This window comes from Erinaceus europaeus, chromosome 12, assembly GCF_950295315.1.
Source record: "Erinaceus europaeus chromosome 12, mEriEur2.1, whole genome shotgun sequence".
NCBI lineage: Eukaryota > Metazoa > Chordata > Mammalia > Eulipotyphla > Erinaceidae > Erinaceus > Erinaceus europaeus.
This window is the reverse complement of record NC_080173.1, coordinates 14,688,886-14,709,825: the sequence shown is the minus strand read 5'-3', so window position 1 is coordinate 14,709,825 and position 20,940 is coordinate 14,688,886. Positions and strand designations below refer to the sequence as shown.

The window sequence follows — 20,940 nt, the reverse complement described above, 5'->3', positions numbered from 1 at the left end:
CAGAGCTTCCCACATGCACAGCTGTCCCGCCTAGTGTCAACGGCTCAGACCTGGGTGGTGCATGCGGCAAGGCATGTGCTCTATTTGGTGAGTACATCAATCCCAAGGATTAATTAAAAAAAAATTAATCCTGTGTCAGAGTTAAGTGTGAACTGTGAACCTCAGTCAGATCAAGTGAGAAGACAAGGCAGGTGTTTCCAGGCACCCCTCAGTGAGCGGAGAAAGAGCTGAGGCAGGTATTGTCTTAAATGATGGGAAAAGAGTGGAGGAATTAGAGACTATTCTAGCACACTGATTCCTGGGGTTGTTTAGGAAATATTCCTTGGCTCCTTTGTCTAGTGCTGACACCACAGAGTTCTGGTCAGGACTGGTGCGTGAATGTGGTGGCACACAAACACAGAAGAGGTAACTGGCACAGGCTTCCTATGCATTGCTCTGGTGAGAAAAAAAAAAAACTTGTTATATATGGGAACTTCAGTCAAAATTCTGATCATTATTGGTGTATTGCACCAAAGTATTAAGACTCTGGGGTGTGTGTGTGGGAGGGGGAGAGTGTAGGTCTTGGAAAAGGATGACAGAGGACCTAGTGGGGGTTGTATTGTTATGTGGAAAACAGAGAAATATTATACTTGTAAAAATGACTGTATTTACTGTCGAGTGTAAAACAATCCCCCAATAAAGAAAAAAGATGAAAAACAATTCTGATCATTTACTTTCTGCTCATCAGCTCACTTGACACCATGCATGTTAATGGTTTGTGCCCGTTAAGTTACACAGACAGTTTTTCAGAGATAAAAATGTGAGTGTTTAAAATTCTAACCAAAGCATACGATGCACATAGTGAACCATGAAATTTAAATTATTTGATCACAATATGGATATTACCATGTCAACAGGGACATGGACACTTACTAATTTTATGACTAAATACAGCAGGTTCTGTAGCCAAAATGTAATTTATGAATCAATCCATGCTGAGCAATATATAATGTAGGTTATTATCAACAACAGGGAAGTGCCTCCTGATCAGTTATTATAAGTCACTTCTAACTCTAGTGCTGTCTACAATTACACAGAAAACAATGATGTATATCGGGAGTAGTTTTACAAACTGAAGGAACAAAGGTAGAAGAATTGGTATAGCTGATAGAAATAACGGATGTCTCAGAGGAATAAAGAATAGGAAAGCTTTCAAGGGATGGGTGGGAACTGTGTGAAATTGTACCCCTTTATCCAAGATGGTCTTGCTGATATTTCCATTTTATAAATAAATAATAAAAAAGAAATAATGGATGTTTGGGATGATAAAATTATCTAGATATTGCTAAGGACTAACCAGCTATAAAAAGTACTCATTTACCTCAGGGAATTAAAAAAACCCACCTAAAATTGGTTTTGTCATTCTTTTATTTTCAACTCTTTGAAAGGCAATGTTACAAATTATTCAACTATGTCAAAACTAAGTGCTACTACTGAGACGATGTTAATTATAGCTAGTTATTTTTAAAACAACCTTTCTAGGTGTGCAAACTTTATTTCAAAGAAAGTAAAAGTGTGCAGAAACAGGTTTTTTTTTTTTTTTTTTTTGCCTCCAGGGTTATTGCTGGAGTTCAGTGCCTGCACCTTGAATCCATTGCTCATGAAGGCCATTTTCCCCCCCTTTTGTTGCCCTTGTTGTTGTAACCTTGTTGTGGTCATTACTGTTGTTGTTGATGTCATTTGTTGTTGGATAGGACAGAGAGAAATGGAGAGAGGAGGGGAAGACAGAGAGGGGGAGAGAAAGATAGACACTTGCAGACCTGCTTCACCGCCTGTGAAGCGATTCCCCTGCAGGTGGGGAGCCAGGGGCTTGAACCGGGATCCTTACTCTGGTCCTTGCGCTTTCTGCCACGCGTGCTTAACCCACTGCACTACCGCCCAACCCCAAGAAACAGTTTATTTTTATTTTAGATATTTTCAGAGAGAAACTGAAAGGGTACTTTGAGGCAAATCAAGTATCTGCAGTTGATATAATATGTTAAATACCCCTACACCTGTGGACATGTAATTTTTGGCAAGGGGGTCCAAAATATTAAATGGAGAATTTAGAGTCTTTTCAACAAACAATGCCAGGAAAATGGGTTGAAACGTGGAGAAGAATGAAGCGGAACCACTACACCACACACAAATGTGAACTTCAAATGGATCAAGGACTGCATGTTAGACCAGAAACTCTAAAATACTTAGAGGAAAATATCAGCAGAATTTTTTTCCATCTAAGTTTTATAGGTATCTTTAATGACACAAGTCCAACTTCAAAGAAGACAAAAATAAAAATAAACCAATGGGACTACATCAAATTGATGAGCTACTGCATAGCAAAAGAAACCACCACCCAAACAAAGACTCTTTACAGAATGGAAGAAGATCTTTACATGCAGATATATATATCTCACAAAACTCAGCAGCAACAACAACAACAAAACAAATGACCCCATCCAAAAATGGGGACAGAATATTTACTGAAGAGCTACAAAAAGCCAACAGACATGAAAAACGTTCCACGTCATTCATTGCCAGAGAAATGCAAATAAAGCTAACAATGAGACAACACTTCATCCTGTGAGAATGTCATATATCAGAAAGGATAGTAAATAAATGCTGGAGCAAAGGAACCTTCCTGAACTGCTGGTGGGAATGTCCCCTAACCCCTGTGGAGAGCAGTCTGGAGAACTCTCAGAATATAGAAATATATTTTCAGATATATAGAAATGGATCTAACCTCTGACCTGGAAATCCCTCTCCTAGGGAAATATCCAAAGTAATCAAACACACCCATTTAAATTCTGTGTACATTTATGTTCGAAGCAGCACAATTTGTGATAGCCAAAAACTTAGAAGCAACCTAGGTGTCCAACACAGATGAGTGGCTAAGTTGTGGTACATATACACACAATGGAATACTACTATTAAGAATAATAAATTCACTTTGTTCACTTCATCTTGGATGGAACTTGAAGGAACTATGTTAAGTGAAATAAGCCAGAAAGAGAATGGTGAATATGGGATGATCTCATGGACAGAAGTTGAGAAATAAAAACAGAAAGGGGGAGACACAGAGCAGGACTTGGACTGGGTTTGGCGTATTGCACCAAAGTATAGGACGGGTGGGGCTTTCATGTCTTAGTACAGGATGGTGGAGGAGGAACTGGGTTATCCACAAACAGTGTGATGGCTTAGATCACTGCTGTTTTTATAACTACTGCATGTTGCTTAAAATAGCAATGCTCTGGCTAGAGAAGTTAGGGGGTGAGAGTATTATGCATAGAACTGAGAAATTTTACACATGTATCCACAGGTGTATTTATCAATCCTCCCAATTAAAAAATGGATAAATAAAAGAGTATGTTAAATAAATACTACTAAAATAATCTTCATTGTTCAGTGTTTATTACTAGATTGAATTTCGTATTCTTGTTAATTTTATACAGATTCTTTTAAAGTAAAAAGAATTGTAATTATCCATAAGAGGCAGGGCAAATTTTTCTCATACATTTAAAACATTGGTATTACAGACCCAGAGCTTTCCCCACTAGGGAAAAAGAGAGAGAGAGGCTTGGAGTATGGATCGACCTGTCAATGTCCATGTTCATCGGGGAAGCAAGACCTTCCTACCTTCTGCGCCCCATAATGACCCTGGGTCCATACTCCCAGAGGGTTAAAAAATAGGAAAGCTGGGGGTCGGGCAGTAGCGCAGCAGGTTAAGTGCATGTGGCCCAAAGCACAAGGACTGGCTGAAGGATCCTGGTTCGAGCCCCCAGCACCCCACCTGCAGGGGGGGTCGCTTCACAAGCAGTGAGGCAGGTTTGCAGGTGTCTTATCTTTCCCCCTGCTCTCTTGATTTCTCTCTGTCCTATCCAACAACAACGACATCAATAGCAACAATAAAACCACAACAATGATAAAAAACAACAAGGGCAACAAAAGGAAAAATAGCCTCCAGGAGCAGTGGATTTTGGTGCAGGCACCAGCCCCAGCAATAACTCTGGAGGCAAACAAAAAAAAATTAGGAGGGAGTCGGGCGATAGCACAGCGGGTTAAGCGCACGTGGCGCAAAGAGCAAGGACCTGTGTAAGGATCCCGGTTCCAGCCCCCGGCTCCCCACCTGCAGGGGAGTCGCTTCACAGGAGGTGAAGGTGAAGCAGGTCTGCAGGTGTCTGTCTTTCTCTCCCCCTCTGTCTTCCCCTCCTCTCTCCATTTCTCTCTGTTCTATCCAACAACGATGACAACAATAACTACAGCAATAAAACAAGGGCAATAAAAGGGAATAAATAAATAAATAAAAATCTTTAAATTAAAAAAATAGGAAAGCTATCAGGGGAGGGAATGGGATATGGAGTTCTGGTGGTGGGAACTGCATAGAGCTGTACCCCTCTTATCCTATGGTCTTGTCAGTGTTCCCACTTTATAAATAAAAAAAATAACTAAGCATATGTACATACTGACTTGGATATTGAGATGGAATTTTGCTTACATTGATGGTTTTCAAACTAAATGTCAATTTATTAGAATGCTTGGTTGGATGCTGGCCCATGGAGGGACATGGCAGAAACTGGTAGTTGCAGCAGAATTTCATTAAAATTAATTTGTCATGTGTGAAACTAAAATAGTATTTATATACTGAATGTTTAAGCAGAAGAATTTGCTCAGTTGATAGCAAAGTCTCTTGCTCCTCAGAAGGCTTTTTTTCCTAGGCAACTATCTGACACTTCTGCTCCAGATTTTGGGGACTCAATTTGAGTTTACAGATAAGGAATCTTCTACAGAAGCTGGCCATGTGGCTTCAGGCTATTTATTAGCCTCACAGAAGAGCTTCCTCTATCTGCCTCTTTGGTCATCACAAAGGGTGAAAGTTAGAAAATAAGGAGCTCTTATTTCAGTACATTAATACAGAATTTATTTAATTGGAATATATTGGAATAATTTATTTAATTGGAATTTTTAGAGCGTGTTTTATATGGTAGGAGGATTGAACCTAGAGTTTTTTGCAAGCAAGTTCTATATTTTACTCACTAAGTCACTTCAGTGGCTGCACTGACAGAATTTAAATGTGGTCTGTGATAATGACATGTGGTGGGGGACAGTATTTTTTTAATTAATTTTTTATTGGGTGATTGTTTTTACAGCCGACAGTAAATACAATAGTTTGTACATGCATAACATTTCCCAGATTTCCAAATAACAATACAACCTCCACTAGGTCCTCTGCCATCACGTTCCAGGACCTGAACTCTCCTCCCCACCTACCCCAGAGTCTTTTACTTGGGTGCAATACACCAACTCCAGGGACTATATTTTTAACAGTATTACTTTAAAAGTTTATTTTAAGTTGGACATGTTTTGGGCAAAAATCTTCATGTATATGAATTGCTGGCTTTATCCTTGGTTCTTGGGCTAAGGGGCTTTTCTCCTACAACTTTAGGGACTTTCAAACCCTATTTCTCTCCTCCAACTCCATTCTTTCTTACCAACCCTCTCAAACCCAAGCCCAGAGGAAATCCCCTATCCACAATAGTGTGATGGCTCAGATCACTGCTGCTTTTATAACTACTGCATGGTACTTAAAATAGCCATGCTTTGGCTAGAGAAGTCAGTAAGATCTATTTCTGCAGTTATGGTGTGGAAAGAGTTGAGCTTAATAGCATCATGCTGATTCACTCCCTCTGCAGTGACTCTCCTTTTTGGTATGATTCTTCCACAAAGGATAATAAAGGAGCAGGTAAGTTCCTAGGAAGGGAGGTTAACTGAAAAAAAAAAAAAACATTCCCCAATTTTTGCTCTTAAGTAACACACACACACACACACACACACACACACACACACACACACACACACACACACACACACTTTGCACTGGTATAAGCAATGCTGGGGACTGAACCAGGAAACTCAGGTATGCAAGTCCAGTGCTCTACCAGTTGAGCTATTTCCTTAGCGGCAGAACTTAATATTTTACCTACAGAGGGGCAGGTCTCCAATCCAGTTTTTTCCAAGTTTTATTCTACTGAGTGGTCATATGCCTCTCCTACAACTAGCTCACATAACCTTTGCCTTTGGCTGTGGCTAAGCTAGAAAACACAGACATGAAGCAAACATGCTAATCTACTGCCTCTGTCTTTAGTTCACTCCCCTCAAGTTTTAAACAGGGATTTGGATATACGCCTCATGTGGAGATATACCCTCTGTGAGTGAAGGGGTTTGCTGCCATATGTGGAAACATCCTTTACTGTGCTTGGGAGATAACAAATACTGATAGTTCTGATTTATGCTTACTAAAGTGAACAATGCTAACTTGGATCTGTGCTTAATATAGATTGTATATCTCTTAAAATATATTTATAAATAAGTCCTTTCGAGTTCCTCCCTCACCCTAACTGTATTTTTAACTTTTTTAAATATTTATTTATTCCCTTTTGTTGCCCTTGTTGTTTTATTATTGTTGTTATTGATGTTGTTGTTGGATAGGACAGAGAGAAATGGACAGAGGAAGGGAAGACAGAGAGGAGGAGAGAAAGACAGACACCTGCAGACCTGCTTCACCGCCTGTGAAGCAACTCCCCTGCAGGTGGGGAGCCAGGGGTCTTGAACCGGGATCCTTATGCCGGTCCTTGCGCTTTACGCCATGTGTGCTTAACCCGCTGTGCAACTACCCAACTCGCCCAACTGTATTTTTAAAGAGATTTATTAATGAGAGGAGAGATAGAGAGAGAGAGAGAGAGAGAGAGGGAGGGAGGGAGGGAGAGAGAGAGGGAGGGAGGGAGAGAGAGGGGGGAGGAAGGGAGGGAGAGGGAGAGGGAGAGGGAGAGGGAGAGGGAGAGGGAGAGAGAGAGAGAGAGAGAGAGAGAGAGAGAGAGAGAATGAGTCAGAGCATCACTCTGGCAGTTGGGATGCTGGGATTGGACTCAGGCTCTCATGCTTGAAAGTCTTTTCCTTACCCACTGCATTACCTCTAGGACCCCAGAACTTTGATTTCTAATCAGGGCGCTAAGTGTCTTCAGTTTCTCAGGAGTATAAGTAAATACTATGCTTGCACGTCCCCATTTCTGGCTATGTCTCATGAGCTGTCAAAACGACAGACAGATTCTCACACGATCAACAGCTCTTCACCACAGCGTGGCCCAAGACAGCAGGTGCTGCCTGCACGCTCAGTCACACTAGTCCCCAATGGCGAGGGGCTGTACTGTGCTAGCTTGCGCTCCTGGACGCCTGTGTTAAGTCAACAACCTCTGAAGTCTTTCTCGGGCAGTTGACAGTTGCTGACCAGAAGATAAACACAAGGACATTTCTCTAGGCTGTCACTGTGCTCCACATGCAGAAAAGGGTTGAACCAGGTCCAAATAATCCAGTTTGCAAAGCTATCCTGAATTTTCTAAATTATTACCAATTTTTCTTAAGCTCACCAAAAAGCCAACATCAGTATAGTAAGAACTAGACAAATATATAGCATTTAATTCTATAAATGTGGATATAAAAACATGTGCTTGTGTGGCACAAAGCGTAAGAACCAGTGTAAGCATCCCGGTTCAAGTCCCCAGCACCCCACCTGCAGGGGAATCGCTTCACAAGCGGTGAAGCAGGTCTGCAGGTGTCTATCTTTTTCTCCCCCTCTCTGTCTTCCCCATCTCTCTCCATTTCTCTCTGTCCTATCCAACAATGACAACGACATCAACAACAACAATAACTATAACAATAATAAAAAAAAGTGCTTGGTTTTTTTGGGGGGTGGGATGGGTTTAAGCCCAGGATACTGTACATATGGAGCATTCATTACACCACTGAGACATTCTCAGTAAAAAACAAACAAAATGTATTCAAAACAACATAGTTTGTAAGGCAGAGATCATTGGTAACGATCAATGACTTAAAACAGCTCAAAGTACAACACAAATACAGATTTTATATAATTAGCAGAGGTATAAAGCAAAATCATCCAATTCATAATCAGCAGAGGCTTCACCAGACAGCCATGAGGGTATAGTTTTGTTTAGAGTAGAGAATACCAGTTGATATATGAAAGCCAACCTTAGAAGTTCTGAAGACACGAGATAACCACAGCCTGTCATTCTGATACTGCTGCTGCTTTCACTATTGTTCTGGACTACCTGGATTACAGCCCATGAGAGGAGGACCATGGGTTTCTATTCCTGATAATGAATGGAATGGACTAAGTAGAACCAGTGTACTGTCACTGCTATGAGGGGAAGTGGAGTGAAGGGGTGACAGTTACTTTTATTTGCTCAAAGCATGGATTGAGGTAATGGGCTAGGAAGTTGGTAGGCCAGATCATCGCCTATGTTCCTGAAAGTAATGAGCTCTGTTCTCATTGTGAAACAATGCTTGGGTCAGGACCAAAACTCGGTAAGCACAAGCAAATTAGGGCCAGAATAACAGATTCAGTGTAATGACTCTGTGTCAGTGGCAGCTTCTTTATCTGGTCTACAGGACTCTGTCTGACCTTGCTTTGCCCCTCCACCCCGCCCTCCAGCTTCTTAGCTCACCTCCAACACTTAGTCCAAGCATCAGCCATTCTGAACTCTCTCTCTGTTCCCCAGATATGCCACCTCTGATTTGGTCTTCAGCCTTTTATGCTAGTCCTACCTGAAACACTTAGTACAATTTATTATTCAAGGTCACCTCACCCTAGGCACCTCAGAAACTAAGCTTTGGTTGACTGCCACCTTAGATGCTGTTTTCCTAGCCAAGACTATTTGGCGCCATCTTCCAACCATCTAAGTGTTTTATCTTTCTGTCCAACTAGAGAGTCAAGGAGGACAGAGCTCCTACTTGTACCCTGCTGTAGCTTGAGCACCTACGTGCTGTACATCATATATCTAACAGTGCAAAAGCATGTAAAAAGATAAAAGTACTAGTTCTAGGGAGTCGGGCTGTAGCGCAGCGGGTTAAGCGCAGGTGGCGCAAAGCACAAGGACCAGCATAAGGATCCCGGTTCGAACCCCGGCTCCCCACCTGCAGGGGAGTCGCTTCACAGGCGGTGAAGCAGGTCTGCAGGTGTCTATCTTTCTCTCCTCCTCTCTGTCTTCCCCTCCTCTCTCCATTTCTCTCTGCCCTATCCAACAACAACAACAACAATAATAACTACAACAATAAAACAACAAGGGCAACAAAAGGGAAAAAATAAATAAAATAAATATTAAAAAAAAAAGTACTAGTTCTAGAAGCATTAATGTAGGTGGGCATGCATTGTTCCAGAGTAGAAAACTATAGGAGTAATGACAGAAATCAGAGGGTGGTTGACCAAGAGACTTGGTTGAAGATGGATGTTAACAGAGTGGCAAGAAGAACAGTAAGCTGGGGTGGAGGCCATTCTGCAGAGGATTCTAGATGCTTGGCGACTGTGTGGAAGAGGAAAAGCCTTGGATTGAAGGCCCTAAATGGGATGATAAGCTCTTTCCAGTTCCTGCTTTGCTTTGGGCTCTGTTTTGTGGTGAGCCCTGTTCTCACCACTGCTTGGGCATATTCCATGCCTGTAGCGCAGTGATACCATGGACTTCCTTAGTCTGAAATGTGTGGCAAATGCTAGGGTTTCAACTACAAAGCCCAGGTGAATCTGACCCATATCATCCTCATGATCCATGCTGCCTCTTACTCCCTGTCACAATTCAAACTCCCTTTGGTCATGCTCTAAGCCGACATCATTTTGTCATCTTTCCCACCACAAGATCTAGTAGAGTGCTTTATACCAAGCAGGAACTCAACACCAGTTCTAGTCTAACACCAGCCTTTTTCTTTTAGTTGAAATAAAAATGTGACTTGTATAACATCACACTTTGTGAAAACAGCTTCACTTCAGTGTTCGCTATGCACTGAAACTACCCATGGAGTGCTGCAGACTCCCGGTGAATGGGCTGCCCTCCCCTGGGTCCCTGAGCCCTCAAGTATTCTAACAGGTCCAGAAACGCTGGTCCATCTGGTTAGGAAATGAAGATATTTATAAGCAAATACAAATTAATATTTGTCCCCAGAATTTCCTGAAGGAGGTATGTAGAATTTTCCTTTCTCTTGAAAGTGGTTAATTTTTTTTTTTTGTCTTGGAGGGGAAGTTTTAAGTGAACCCTTTGTTCCCTTTGGGTGCTATTTAAGTACAACACTCTAAGGTGAAGGTCACTTAACTTACTTTAATGTCATTTGCTACAAAACCACAACATACTGGCAATAAGCTGTTTGTTTTATTGTGCAAGTAACTGAAATGACTTTCCTACCTGGGCCAAGCAGCGGTGACCGAGTCAGCTGGGTGCTGGCTGGGTGTACTGGCGGTGCTTCACCCGAGCTCGTGCTGTTACTGGTGGTGGTGGTGGTGGTGGTGTTGGCTGTGGTACTGTTCTGGATGCCTGGGTTGTTTCTGTCCCACATGTTTACAGTTTTATTGTTGTAATGGCTCGGGTCACCCCAAGCTGAGGTACCATCATCAATTTCCATTTTGCGTCGAATGGATGGTGGAGAAGGCTCTTCCCAGCCTGTGGCTTCCCTGCTGTCCTTCTGCTTGACAGGGACCGGGCCCCCGACCCACCCTGTACCTGTCTGTTTAACAGAAGCAGCTCCTCCCCAGTTACTCACATTGTTGTCTGAGGGTTTGTTGGCCCAGTTCTGTTGGGGGCCAGGTTTTAAAGACTCTCCCCAGTTTGTACCTGGATTCACCTTGGCATTTGTGCCATTGCCCCAGCCACTGGTCCCAGACCTTGTAGTATCATTCCAACCAGACCCTGATCGATTACTGTCAGCATCCCATCCAGAGCCATTTTTTGTCCCATCCCCCAAGTGTCCAATGACAGATGAATCTGCCCAGTCTCCCCCTCCTGCACTCCAGGCTGGATTAGACTTCTGTCCATCTCCCCAGTTTTGAGATTTGGGTTTCTGAGGCTCACCCCAGGTGGGTGACTTGTCCTCCTGATTTACGGTCCCACTCCAAGTGTGGCCGCTCTTGGCAGCAGCAGCATTATTAACAGCAGTAGAGCTTATTGAGTCCCCCCAAACCCCTGGGCCATTTGGCGCTTTGTTGCTGCTGTCTCCCCAACCTGTGTTCGCTGGCACAGCAGCTGTCGGGGAGCTGGCCCACCCAGATACTGAAGAGGTATTTGTACTGTCCATGATGGACCCATCGTTCTTCCCGCTTGAGTTGGAAGGCTGAGTAGCTGCACAACCCCAGGCCTCTGTCCCATTGTCATTTTTCCTCTCAGACCTAGGGGATTCTTCAAATTCCCAGGCAGTGTTTTGCTTTACTGGAGTCTGTCCCCAACCAGTATTAGACAGAACTCTTGGGTCAAGATCATTCCTTGGCAATTGGATGTGCCCTTGGTCTAAAATCCCCTTCTCTCGCCTTCGTCCTTCTACTCCTTCCCTCCCAGTGCTTCCTTCATTGTGACTGCCAGAACCATCGCCACTTCCTTCACTTGCTGTAGTGCCAGAAGACGCAGCTTTGGCCCAGGAGTTCATGTGTTCACTACCAGGCTGCATGGCAGGGTTCTGGCTGCTCATACCAGGACTGTCCCACCCTGTTGATCCTTTCCCATTGATGTCACTATTGGAATGCTGGTTGGGGGGCTTTCCCCACTCCCCATTCACACCATTAGAGGAGGTGCTTCGGCTGGGGTGGCCCCAAGCTCCCGCATGGATATTACTAACACCACTGTTGCCACTGCCCCTCCCCCAAGTGAGTATTCCGGGACCAGCAGGAGGTCCGGAATCCCAAACGTTTCCTCCATTTCCTTCTTTTTGTACAGCACTGCTGGATCCATTTTGTTTAGCACTTAATGCTGAGTTCACAGTGTCTCCATTCCCCTGATTGAACCCAGAATTGTTATTTCCTGTGGCAGGGTTACCTGGGGACAGTCCCCACACAGAATTGCTGATTCCTTCACCACCACCCCCACTGACTTGGGAAACTGATGATCCCTTAGCACCAGGAAGGCCTTGCAGGTGGGGTGGGATGATGGCTCCCATACCAACAGCCATGCCCCAGTTTGGCAGTCCATTTGTCTGCATTGCATTGATAGGGTTTGGTGAAGAGTTCATGGGGTTAGTGTTATTTGGTCCATCAGTGTTAAGGTTCTGAGGTTGTACGCTGAAAGACACATTCTGAGAAGTGGATGTCTGTGGTTCTGTGCTCTCTTGCGGTAGCAAGTTTCCCCAGGCACCTAAAGTACCTGCTGGGTTCCCATTCTGGTTGCCCAGATTTTGGCCGATGGCACTGACTGGACTGCAAATACTGGAAGGGTTGCCTGTTGCCACAGTTCCTTCATGTCCAAGTACAGGCCAGGCAGCTGGGTTGGCATTAGGGTTAAGGTTAAGATTAATGCCAGCATTGGAGTTGGAAGCACCCCAGCAATTCTGACTTCTTCCATCTCCAATCATATTGTCCATTTTCCCATCCCCACCACCAAGAGAGCAGTGGGTGAGGCCGGAGCTGGAACCTGCAGCTACACCCCACACTCTGGCTGCGTTTCCATTCCCGTTTGCTCCCCCTGCTCCAAGGGCACTCGGATTAGAAGGGCTTTGGACGAGTGCGCCATTGGTGCCATTATTGCCATTAGTCTTCTTGGTATGTCCAGTGAAGTTGCCCTGGGCACTCCCTGTAGCCATGCTACTGTTCTCTGAGCCACAGTTGGAGGCAGAGTCAGTGTCTGTAGTACATTCTGAGGCAGATTCAGTCTCTGTTCCTGTGATGGAAGGCCACGCCTCTTTATCAGTCCTGTCTATTATCACTTTATCCCAGCAGCAGTTGGCTTCGCTTCTGTAATTGGGCTGCTGTCCCCAGTGGGGATTCTCATAATGATCTGCCAATCCACCGTGAGTGAGATCTGAAAAAGATGAAACAATTTCAAAATGAGATTTTCTTCCTAGTCAATCAATGAATCAACTTCTAGCTTGTCTTGGGGAAAACTCTAAATTCTGAATGCAAAGTGCTAAAAAACTTAAACCAGGGAGTCAGGCTGTAGTGCAGCGGGTTAAGCGCAGGTGGCGCAAAGCACAAGGACCGGCATAAGGATCCCGGTTCGAACCCCGGCTCCCCACCTGCAGGGGAGTCGCTTCACAGGCGGTGAAGCAGGTCTGCAGGTGTCTATCTTTTTCTCCTCCTCTCTGTCTTCCCCTCCTCTCTCCATTTCTCTCTGTCCTATCCAACAACGACAACAACAATAATAACTACAACAATAAAACAACAAGGGCAACAAAAGGGAATAAATAAATAAATATTTAAAAAAATAAAAAATAAATAAAAAAACAAAAAAAAACTTAAACCAAAAAAGTTACTTATCTTCTTATTAGCTCCCATTTACTAAGGGTTGGTGTTTCTCAAATTATATTAATTCTTTTTTTAAGCATTTTTTAAATATTTATTTATTCCCTTTTGCTGCCCTTGTTTTATTGTTGTAGTTATTATTATTGTTGTTACTGATGTCATCATTGTTAGATAGGACAGGGAGAAATGGAGAGAGGAAGGGAAGACACAGAAGGGGACAGAAAGACAGACACTTGTAGACCTGCTTCACTGCTTGTGAATGACTCCCCTGCAGGTGGGGAGCCGGGGCCTCGAACCAGGATCCTTACACCGGTCCTCACGCTTTGTGCCACCTATGCTTAACCCATGGCACTACCGCCCGACCCCCAAATTATATTAATTATTACCACCATTCCCTACTACTATCCCTCCCTGAGAAAATTCACAATGAATATCAGCACGTGCATATCTCTGAAAGCATTCGTAATAAGGAAAGCTGCTTAACAAGAGTGTAGCACTTCTGAAATTCATGCAACTATGCAAAACCTACAAATTCTCAGGCTCTTTGGGACATACTGGTGTCAACATGAAGTTCACATGGATTCTTGAATACAGTCTGAAGTTCTCACTACAATTTTTATTTAGAGTGGCAATATAATATAGCAGCTACACAGCTCTTTTAACACAAAAGAACAGTAAATGCATCACAGAGTTATTAACAATATTTGAGTCGAGGAGCTGGTGAAGTGGAGACTATTGGACTCTCAAGCATGAGCCCCCAAATTCAACCCCCATCCTCACATGTGCTAGAGTGATGCTCTGGCTTCCTCTCCTCCCCCCTCCCTCTCTTAAGTAAATATTTTAAAAAGTAAACCTGTATTTTGGGGGTGGGCAGTAGGGAAAGAAGATAGTAGTATTCAAGAATGCTAATTTAGGGGCCAGGCAGCAGCACATCTGGTTAAGTGCACACATTATCATGCACAAGGGCACAGGTTCAAGTCCCCGGTCTCCACCTGCAGAGGGGAAAAGTGGTAAAGTAGTGCTGCAGGTGTCTCTTTTTTCTCTTCATCTCTATTTAATTAAATAGAAAGATATATACTTTAAAAGAATGTGGGGAGTCGGGCGGTAGCACAGAGGGTTAAGCGCACATGGTGCGAAGCGCAAGGACTGGCTTAAGGATCACGGTTCAGCCCCCGGCTCCCCACCTGCAGGGGAGTCGCTTCACAGGCAGTGCAGCAGGTCTGCAGGTGTCTATCTTTCTCTCCCCCTGTCTTCTCCTCCTCTCTCCATTTCTCTCTGTCCTATCCAACAACAGCAACGACAGCAACAATAACAATAATAACCACAACAATGCTAAAACAACAAGGGCAACAAAAAGGGGGTAAAATAGTCTCCAGGAGCAGTGGATCTGTGGTGCAGGCACCGAGCCCCGGCAATAACCTTGGAGGCAAAAAAAAAAAAAAAAAGCTAATTTACATGATCAAAAGTACTGTGGGCTAGAGAGATTTAATTACATTTTTATGACTTTACCTGATGTCAACTGTCATTGTTTCCTGGGAATTAATACAAATATTTTCTGCCCTACATTGACATCTTCTTGATTTTCTGAGGGCCCCATCAACACTTGTTTTGTATTTCTTTTTTTTTAAATTAAGTATTTCCCCCTTTTTTTGCCCTTGTTGTTTTTTATTGTTGTGGTGGTTGTTATTGATGTTGTCGTTGTTGGATAGGACAGAGAGAAATGGAGAGAGGAGGGGAAGACAGAGAGAGGAAGAGAAAGCTGCAGACCTGCTTCACCGCCTGTGAAGCAACTCCCCTGCAGGTGGGGAGCCAGAGGCTCAAACCAGGATCCTTCTGCCTGTCCTTGCACTTTGCGCCACGTGTGGTTAACTGGCGGTGCTACCTCCCGACTCCCGTTTTGTATTTCTTAAAATTCTAGTCTTTTTGTCTGAGATCCCTAGAGTAACTTTATCTAATATCTTCCTATAATTTTGTGTAAGTTTGCTATTATAATTGTCTAAAGAATTGTATTTAGGATCTATATCTTTATCATCTATGGTTTCCTAACTATGCATTTCTTTTTTAAAAATTTTTAAAAAATATTTATTTTCCTTTTTGTTGCCCTTGATGTTTTTCATTGTTGTTGTAGTTATTGTTGTTATTGATGTCATTGTTGTTAGATAGGGCAGAGAGAAATGGAGAGAGGAGGGGGAGACAGTGGGGAAGAAAAGACAGACACCTGCAGACCTGCTTCACCACCTGTGAAGCGACTCCCCTGCAGGTAGGGTGCCAGGGGCTCAAACCAGGATCCTTACACTGGTCGTAGAGTTTCGCTCCACAAGCACTTAACCCGCTGCACTACTGCCTACTCCCTAACTATGCATTTCTAACACTGCAACCAAATTTATATTCTGATGACCTCTTTAGGCTTTATTTGAAATATGTATCACTCAAAAATAAAATGTGAAGAAATCAATTTCATCTGTACATACAACAAACTCACACAATTCTAATAGTTTCTCTAAATAATACTGGGTTGTTGGAAAAGTCATTATACATTTTTGCATAGAAAAAAACCAGAAAAATACATCATGACTTTTCTGACAACCCAATATATGAATACCTACAGTAAAAAATATTTCTTCTGTTAGACCTTTGTAACTATTGTTTTCTCTTCAAATTTTCTTTAGCAAGAGAAACCTTTCTGGTGGACAATAAAACTGGTTTTCCAAAGGAAAAAAAAACTGAAATTTGATGGTGGTAAAGGGAAAGGGCTTGGGAGATAGAATAATGATCATGTGAGTAACTTTTTTTTTTTTAAAGAACTTTATTTTTTTAAATCAGTTCTTTTTTTACCCTCTTTTGTTGTCCTTGTTGTTTTCTTATTGTTGTTGTAGTTATTGTTGTTAATGATATCATCGTCGTTGGATAGGACAGAGAGAAATGGAGAGAGGGGAAGACAGAGAGGGGGAGAGGAAGATAGAAACCTACAGACCTGCTGCACTCCCTATTAAGTGACTCCCCTGCAGGTGGAGGTCCCAGGTTTAATCCCTAGCACTACCCATAAACCAGAGCTGAGCAGTGCTCTGAAGGAAGGGTGGGGGGGATAAAGAAAAAAGTGTTAAAAAGTTATCACTGTCACTAGAAAGAAATGCTAACACTAACTTCAACCTTAATAGAAAACAAAACATTTTCACTGCCTGATTTAAGTTGTACTGAATTTAGAATTATGCTCCTTATGATTTTAAAATAGCTTAAACTCCAGGTGACAACTAAAAGGAGAGGCTGGGAAAATGACTCAAGTCCCGGTGATGACAAAAATAAATGAATAAAAATATAATGGTTTGGATGGAAGATGGATTAAAAAACTCTATAGAAAGGCCTTGAAAATAAGAAACAAAAGTGGTTTTAGTATCTGTTTTTCAAACACAGACTTGTTTATTTGAAAACACCATTTGCCACCCTCTCTGTGAGGTAGTTAAACAAAAACACAAACAAAACAAGAACTAAAACCAAACAGCAGAATCTATAATTCCAGCATGTAAAGGTGTTCAACTGAAACTCACTTGGGAAAAATTAGGCTTAACCCATTCATTACCATACTTTTCCCCACTTAGACTTTTCTATAAAATCTTATGCCTCTTAGGAGCAGTTTGAACAGATGTGTTCTGGGTAATCCCTAAATGTGCCTTGTCCTCCTTACCACCACCAGTCTACTATCACCACATATCACCATATATTTTGACACTAGAATTTTTTTTTTTTTTTTTTTGCAACTCCCCTGCGAGTGGGGAGCTGGGGGCTTGAACCTGGATCCTTACTCTGGTCCTTGCGCTTTGCACCACCTGCACTTAACCCACTGTGCTACAGCCCAACTCCAGAGATTTTATTTCTTCATTAATATGGGGGGTCAGAGCGTCACTCAGGTACACAGGATGCCAGGGATAGAACTCAGGACCTCATACTTGTGAATTTACCTCTTAGACCATTATTATTTTTAGTATTTATTCTTTTTTTTTAATTTTTAAAAAAATATTTATTCATTTACCCTTTTGTTGCCCTTTTTTTTATTGTTCTTGTAATTATTGTTGTTATTGATGTCATCGTTGTTACACAGGACAGAGAGAAATGGAGAGAGGAAGAGAGAAAGATAGACACCTGCAGACCTGCTTCACCGCCTGTGAAGTGACTCCCCTGCAGGTGGGGAGCTGGGGGCTCGAACCGGGATCCTTATTCCAGTCCTGGTTCTTGTGCTTTGCCACCTGTGCTTAACCTCTTGACACTAGAATTTATTCTAAAATGACAATGAAAAAATATTTATAGCATAACGTTGTTAGAACTTTATAGCTTCGGGGAAGCAATTACAGAAGCCAGACCTTCTACCTTCTGCAACCCACAATGACCCTGGGTCCATGCTCCCAGAGGGATAGAGAATGGGAAAGCTATCAGGAGAGGGGATGGGATATGGAGATTGGGTGGTGGGAATTGTGTGGAGTTGTACCCCTCCTACCCTATGGTTTTGTTAATTAATCCTTTCTTAAATAAATAAAAAAAAAGAACTTTATAGCTTCAAAAGCATTTGAGTAACATGCGTTTTAGAAACCTAAGACTGGGGAGTCAGGCGGTAGCTCAGTGGGTTAAGCACACGTGGCACAAAGTTCAAGGACAGGCAGAAGGGTCCTGGTTCGAACCTCTGACTCCCCCACCTGCAGGGGAGTTACTTCACAGGCAGTGAAGCAGGTCTGCAGGTGTCTATCTTTCTCTCCCTGTCTTCCCCTCCTCTCTCCATTTCTTTCTGTCCTATCCACCAACAAGGACATCAGTAACAATAATAACTACAACAACAATAAACAAAGACAACAAAGGCAACAAAAGGGAAAATAAAAAAATAAAAATAAAAAAAGATACCAAAGACTCCTGACTATGCTATCAATTCATAGATCTTAATTAATCTAAACAAGTGGAACTCTGAAAAAAATTTGTGAAATGACTCAGTTCTGTGGTCTGGGAGGTTGTGAAGCTGTCAGAGTGCCAGACTTGCATATATGAGGTCCTAGGTTAGATCCTTGGCAACACATATGCCATAGTGCTACTATGGTTTGTCCTCTCTCTCTCTCTTTTTCTCTCTATCTAACACAGACTCCTTAAAAAAAAAACAACAAAAAACTGATTTCTGAGAGCAGACACTTAAAAAAGAATAAAAGTTCTAAAATGAACCAGAGGATTTCTTTTTAGGTATTCTAAACTTTTCTGTATAGCCCAAGAATTTCTGAGGGCTGAAATCCATGGATCTGCCATACAGCAAGACCCAAGAGTTATGAGTCTGTTTCTGGGGCCAGGCAGTGGTGCATGGGGTTACGTGCACACATTACCACGTGCAAGGACTTGGGTCTGAGCCTGCACTCTGCATCTGCAGGGATGAAGCTTCATGTTTGGTGAAGTTGTATGCAGGTATTTTCCTTTATCTCCCTCTCTCAATTTCTCTTTGTCCTATCTAATGCAAATTAAGTTAAATTAAAAAAAAAAAAAAAAAGGAAAAAGGAAAAAATGGCTTCCAGAAGTGCTGGATTCATCGTGCAGGCATTGAGCCCCAGCAAAAACCCTGGTGGCAATTAAAAAAAAAGAAAAAGAAAAAGAAGAAGAAAAAGAAAAATGAGCATTTCTATAAGACATCACATCCTTCACAGCTCTTTGTAGTTCCAAGTATTTCCATAAATACTGATTTCACTGAATGTCAGAAATTATGTCCACTGTACATACAGGCAAACTGAGGTTCACCGCACTCAAACTTTGAAAAGGTTTCTAAGAAGTAATGTCTGAATTGAAATTGGCATTTTCAGAATGAAATTCTAGCATTCTTTCTGCCATATTACCCAACTGTCAAAATACTTTCCTCTAAAAAGAAAAAAAGAAATGAAGTTTGTGCATAATGTTAAAGTCTCCTTTCTTCTGGTCTTCAAATGATTTACATATTCTAAAAATAGCTGTCTCTATAGAAATCTGAGTAACATAACTGTCTTAAGTGATTACATTTAAAAGGATTATACAATGGCATGGTTTAAAGAGAAAAGCCTTCCTTTTATTTTTATATTCCTAAATGTTACCTGATAAATATACACGTTTCAAGGAAAAGTACTGAACAAAGAGCTTTTAAAAGACATAGTAAAGCAGTTTTGTAATTAGGTATCAAATTAATCAGGTAGAAGTGTGGACAAGATATACTTGCAAGTGTGCAGAATGTGTAATTAGTACTAGCTAGCCCTGACAAACAGTACATGATTCATTCTGTATCGCCACAGTCCTTATAACTTACAAAATCACAAAACAATAAAGTATATACTATAGAAAAATAATTCCAGACGTTCTCCACAGTTGAGAACAGATGTTTGCAAGTGCTTAATGACAACACAAATGCCCTTGCCACTTGGTTTTCAAGCATAAAATGTTACAACTATTTCTTTCTTTTGAGAGCCAAAGACAAGGCTGCCTCCACCACTTTCACTGCTGTGAAAATGTAGTGGATCAAGTATTTAGAGTTCAGAATTCCAACAGTAAGTAGAATCTCAAACATTTCCTTTGTTATCATGTACAAATGGAAGGAACTAGGAAATGCCGAACGAGAGTAAAGGTGTTTGCAAGTAATAATGAAAGTGTCTGAAAGAATAAAGTTATTGTCCTTTTGAACTTCTCAAATAGTGGTAGAATGAGACTTCATCTTCCAGGTTCAGAACCTGTTAGAACAAGAATAAAATGGGGCAAAATGAGCTTGCCCCATAATTTGGGAGAGTCCACCGAATGCTAACAAAGCAGCGGAAAAGCTCAGCGGGAATGCCGTGTTCCAGTTTGTTCGCAGCAGCAGATCTTTAGCAAGAGCTCTCTGCCAATACGCCATTTTCTCAAGTCTGAACTGCAGCCAAGAGCCCAAGGCTCAGAACTGACACTCGTCCTCTGGATGGCAGGTCATAACTGACTCAGGAGAAGCAGACCTGTTTGCTGTGGGTCTGTTTGGCTTCTCTTGTGCTGCCCAGGGTTGTCAGACCTGCAGAAAGGTGCCACCCAACCCCCCCCCCCCCCCCGAGACGCTACCTTGCCAGCGAGCTGCCTGGATGCCTGCGTCTAGGGTGGTCTGGGCTCTCAGTGCCACTGTGTCAGCCTTGCACGGTGAGAGCCTCGTGCCGTGGTGCTGCCCAGAGAATCCGGGTCCAGGCAACCTGCAGGCGCCACGGGGTAAGAGTTGGCCCTTTCCACTCCAAGAGGTATCCAATTCAGCCCCTTTGACCAGGGTGGAGGCATGGGTGGATAGGATTTGAGATCAGGCGTGTTCAGGGTGGTATGGCCGTAGACGCACACAAGGGTGGATAGGATTTGAAAGCTTTGATTATCTAATTGTAGCTGACACTAAACCGATCTTCCCTCCTCTTTACATTCCTTCAATTGTTGGGACCATTTTCACTTTGGGACCCAGTTCCACTGAGCTCCAGAGCCACTTTTCTTCTGTGTTTTTGAAAGTCAGCCAACAAGAATAACAGCATATTGCCTCTTGGCTGCATTCAATAAACGGCTGCTCTTCTGTATTGCCTTTGTCTTCTATTCCTCCGTCTTCCTGTCTTTTTCTAAGCACCCCTAAACACTTGGCACACCAACACCAGCTATAATACCCTAAATGA

At 42.5% G+C, this 20,940-nt stretch overlaps 1 protein-coding gene across 6 annotated transcripts in view; it reads right to left on the bottom strand.

The window, feature by feature from the left end:
• TNRC6C (trinucleotide repeat containing adaptor 6C) overlaps positions 1-20,940 on the bottom strand; it is a 135,930-nt gene that overhangs the window by 36,468 nt on the left and 78,522 nt on the right. For all 6 annotated transcript variants that reach the window (XM_060202828.1, XM_060202829.1, XM_060202826.1 and 3 more), the window contains one exon: positions 10,260-12,854. In XM_060202828.1, coding sequence (XP_060058811.1) covers positions 10,260-12,854 — 2,595 coding nt within the window. The remainder of the gene's footprint in view (positions 1-10,259; positions 12,855-20,940) is intronic.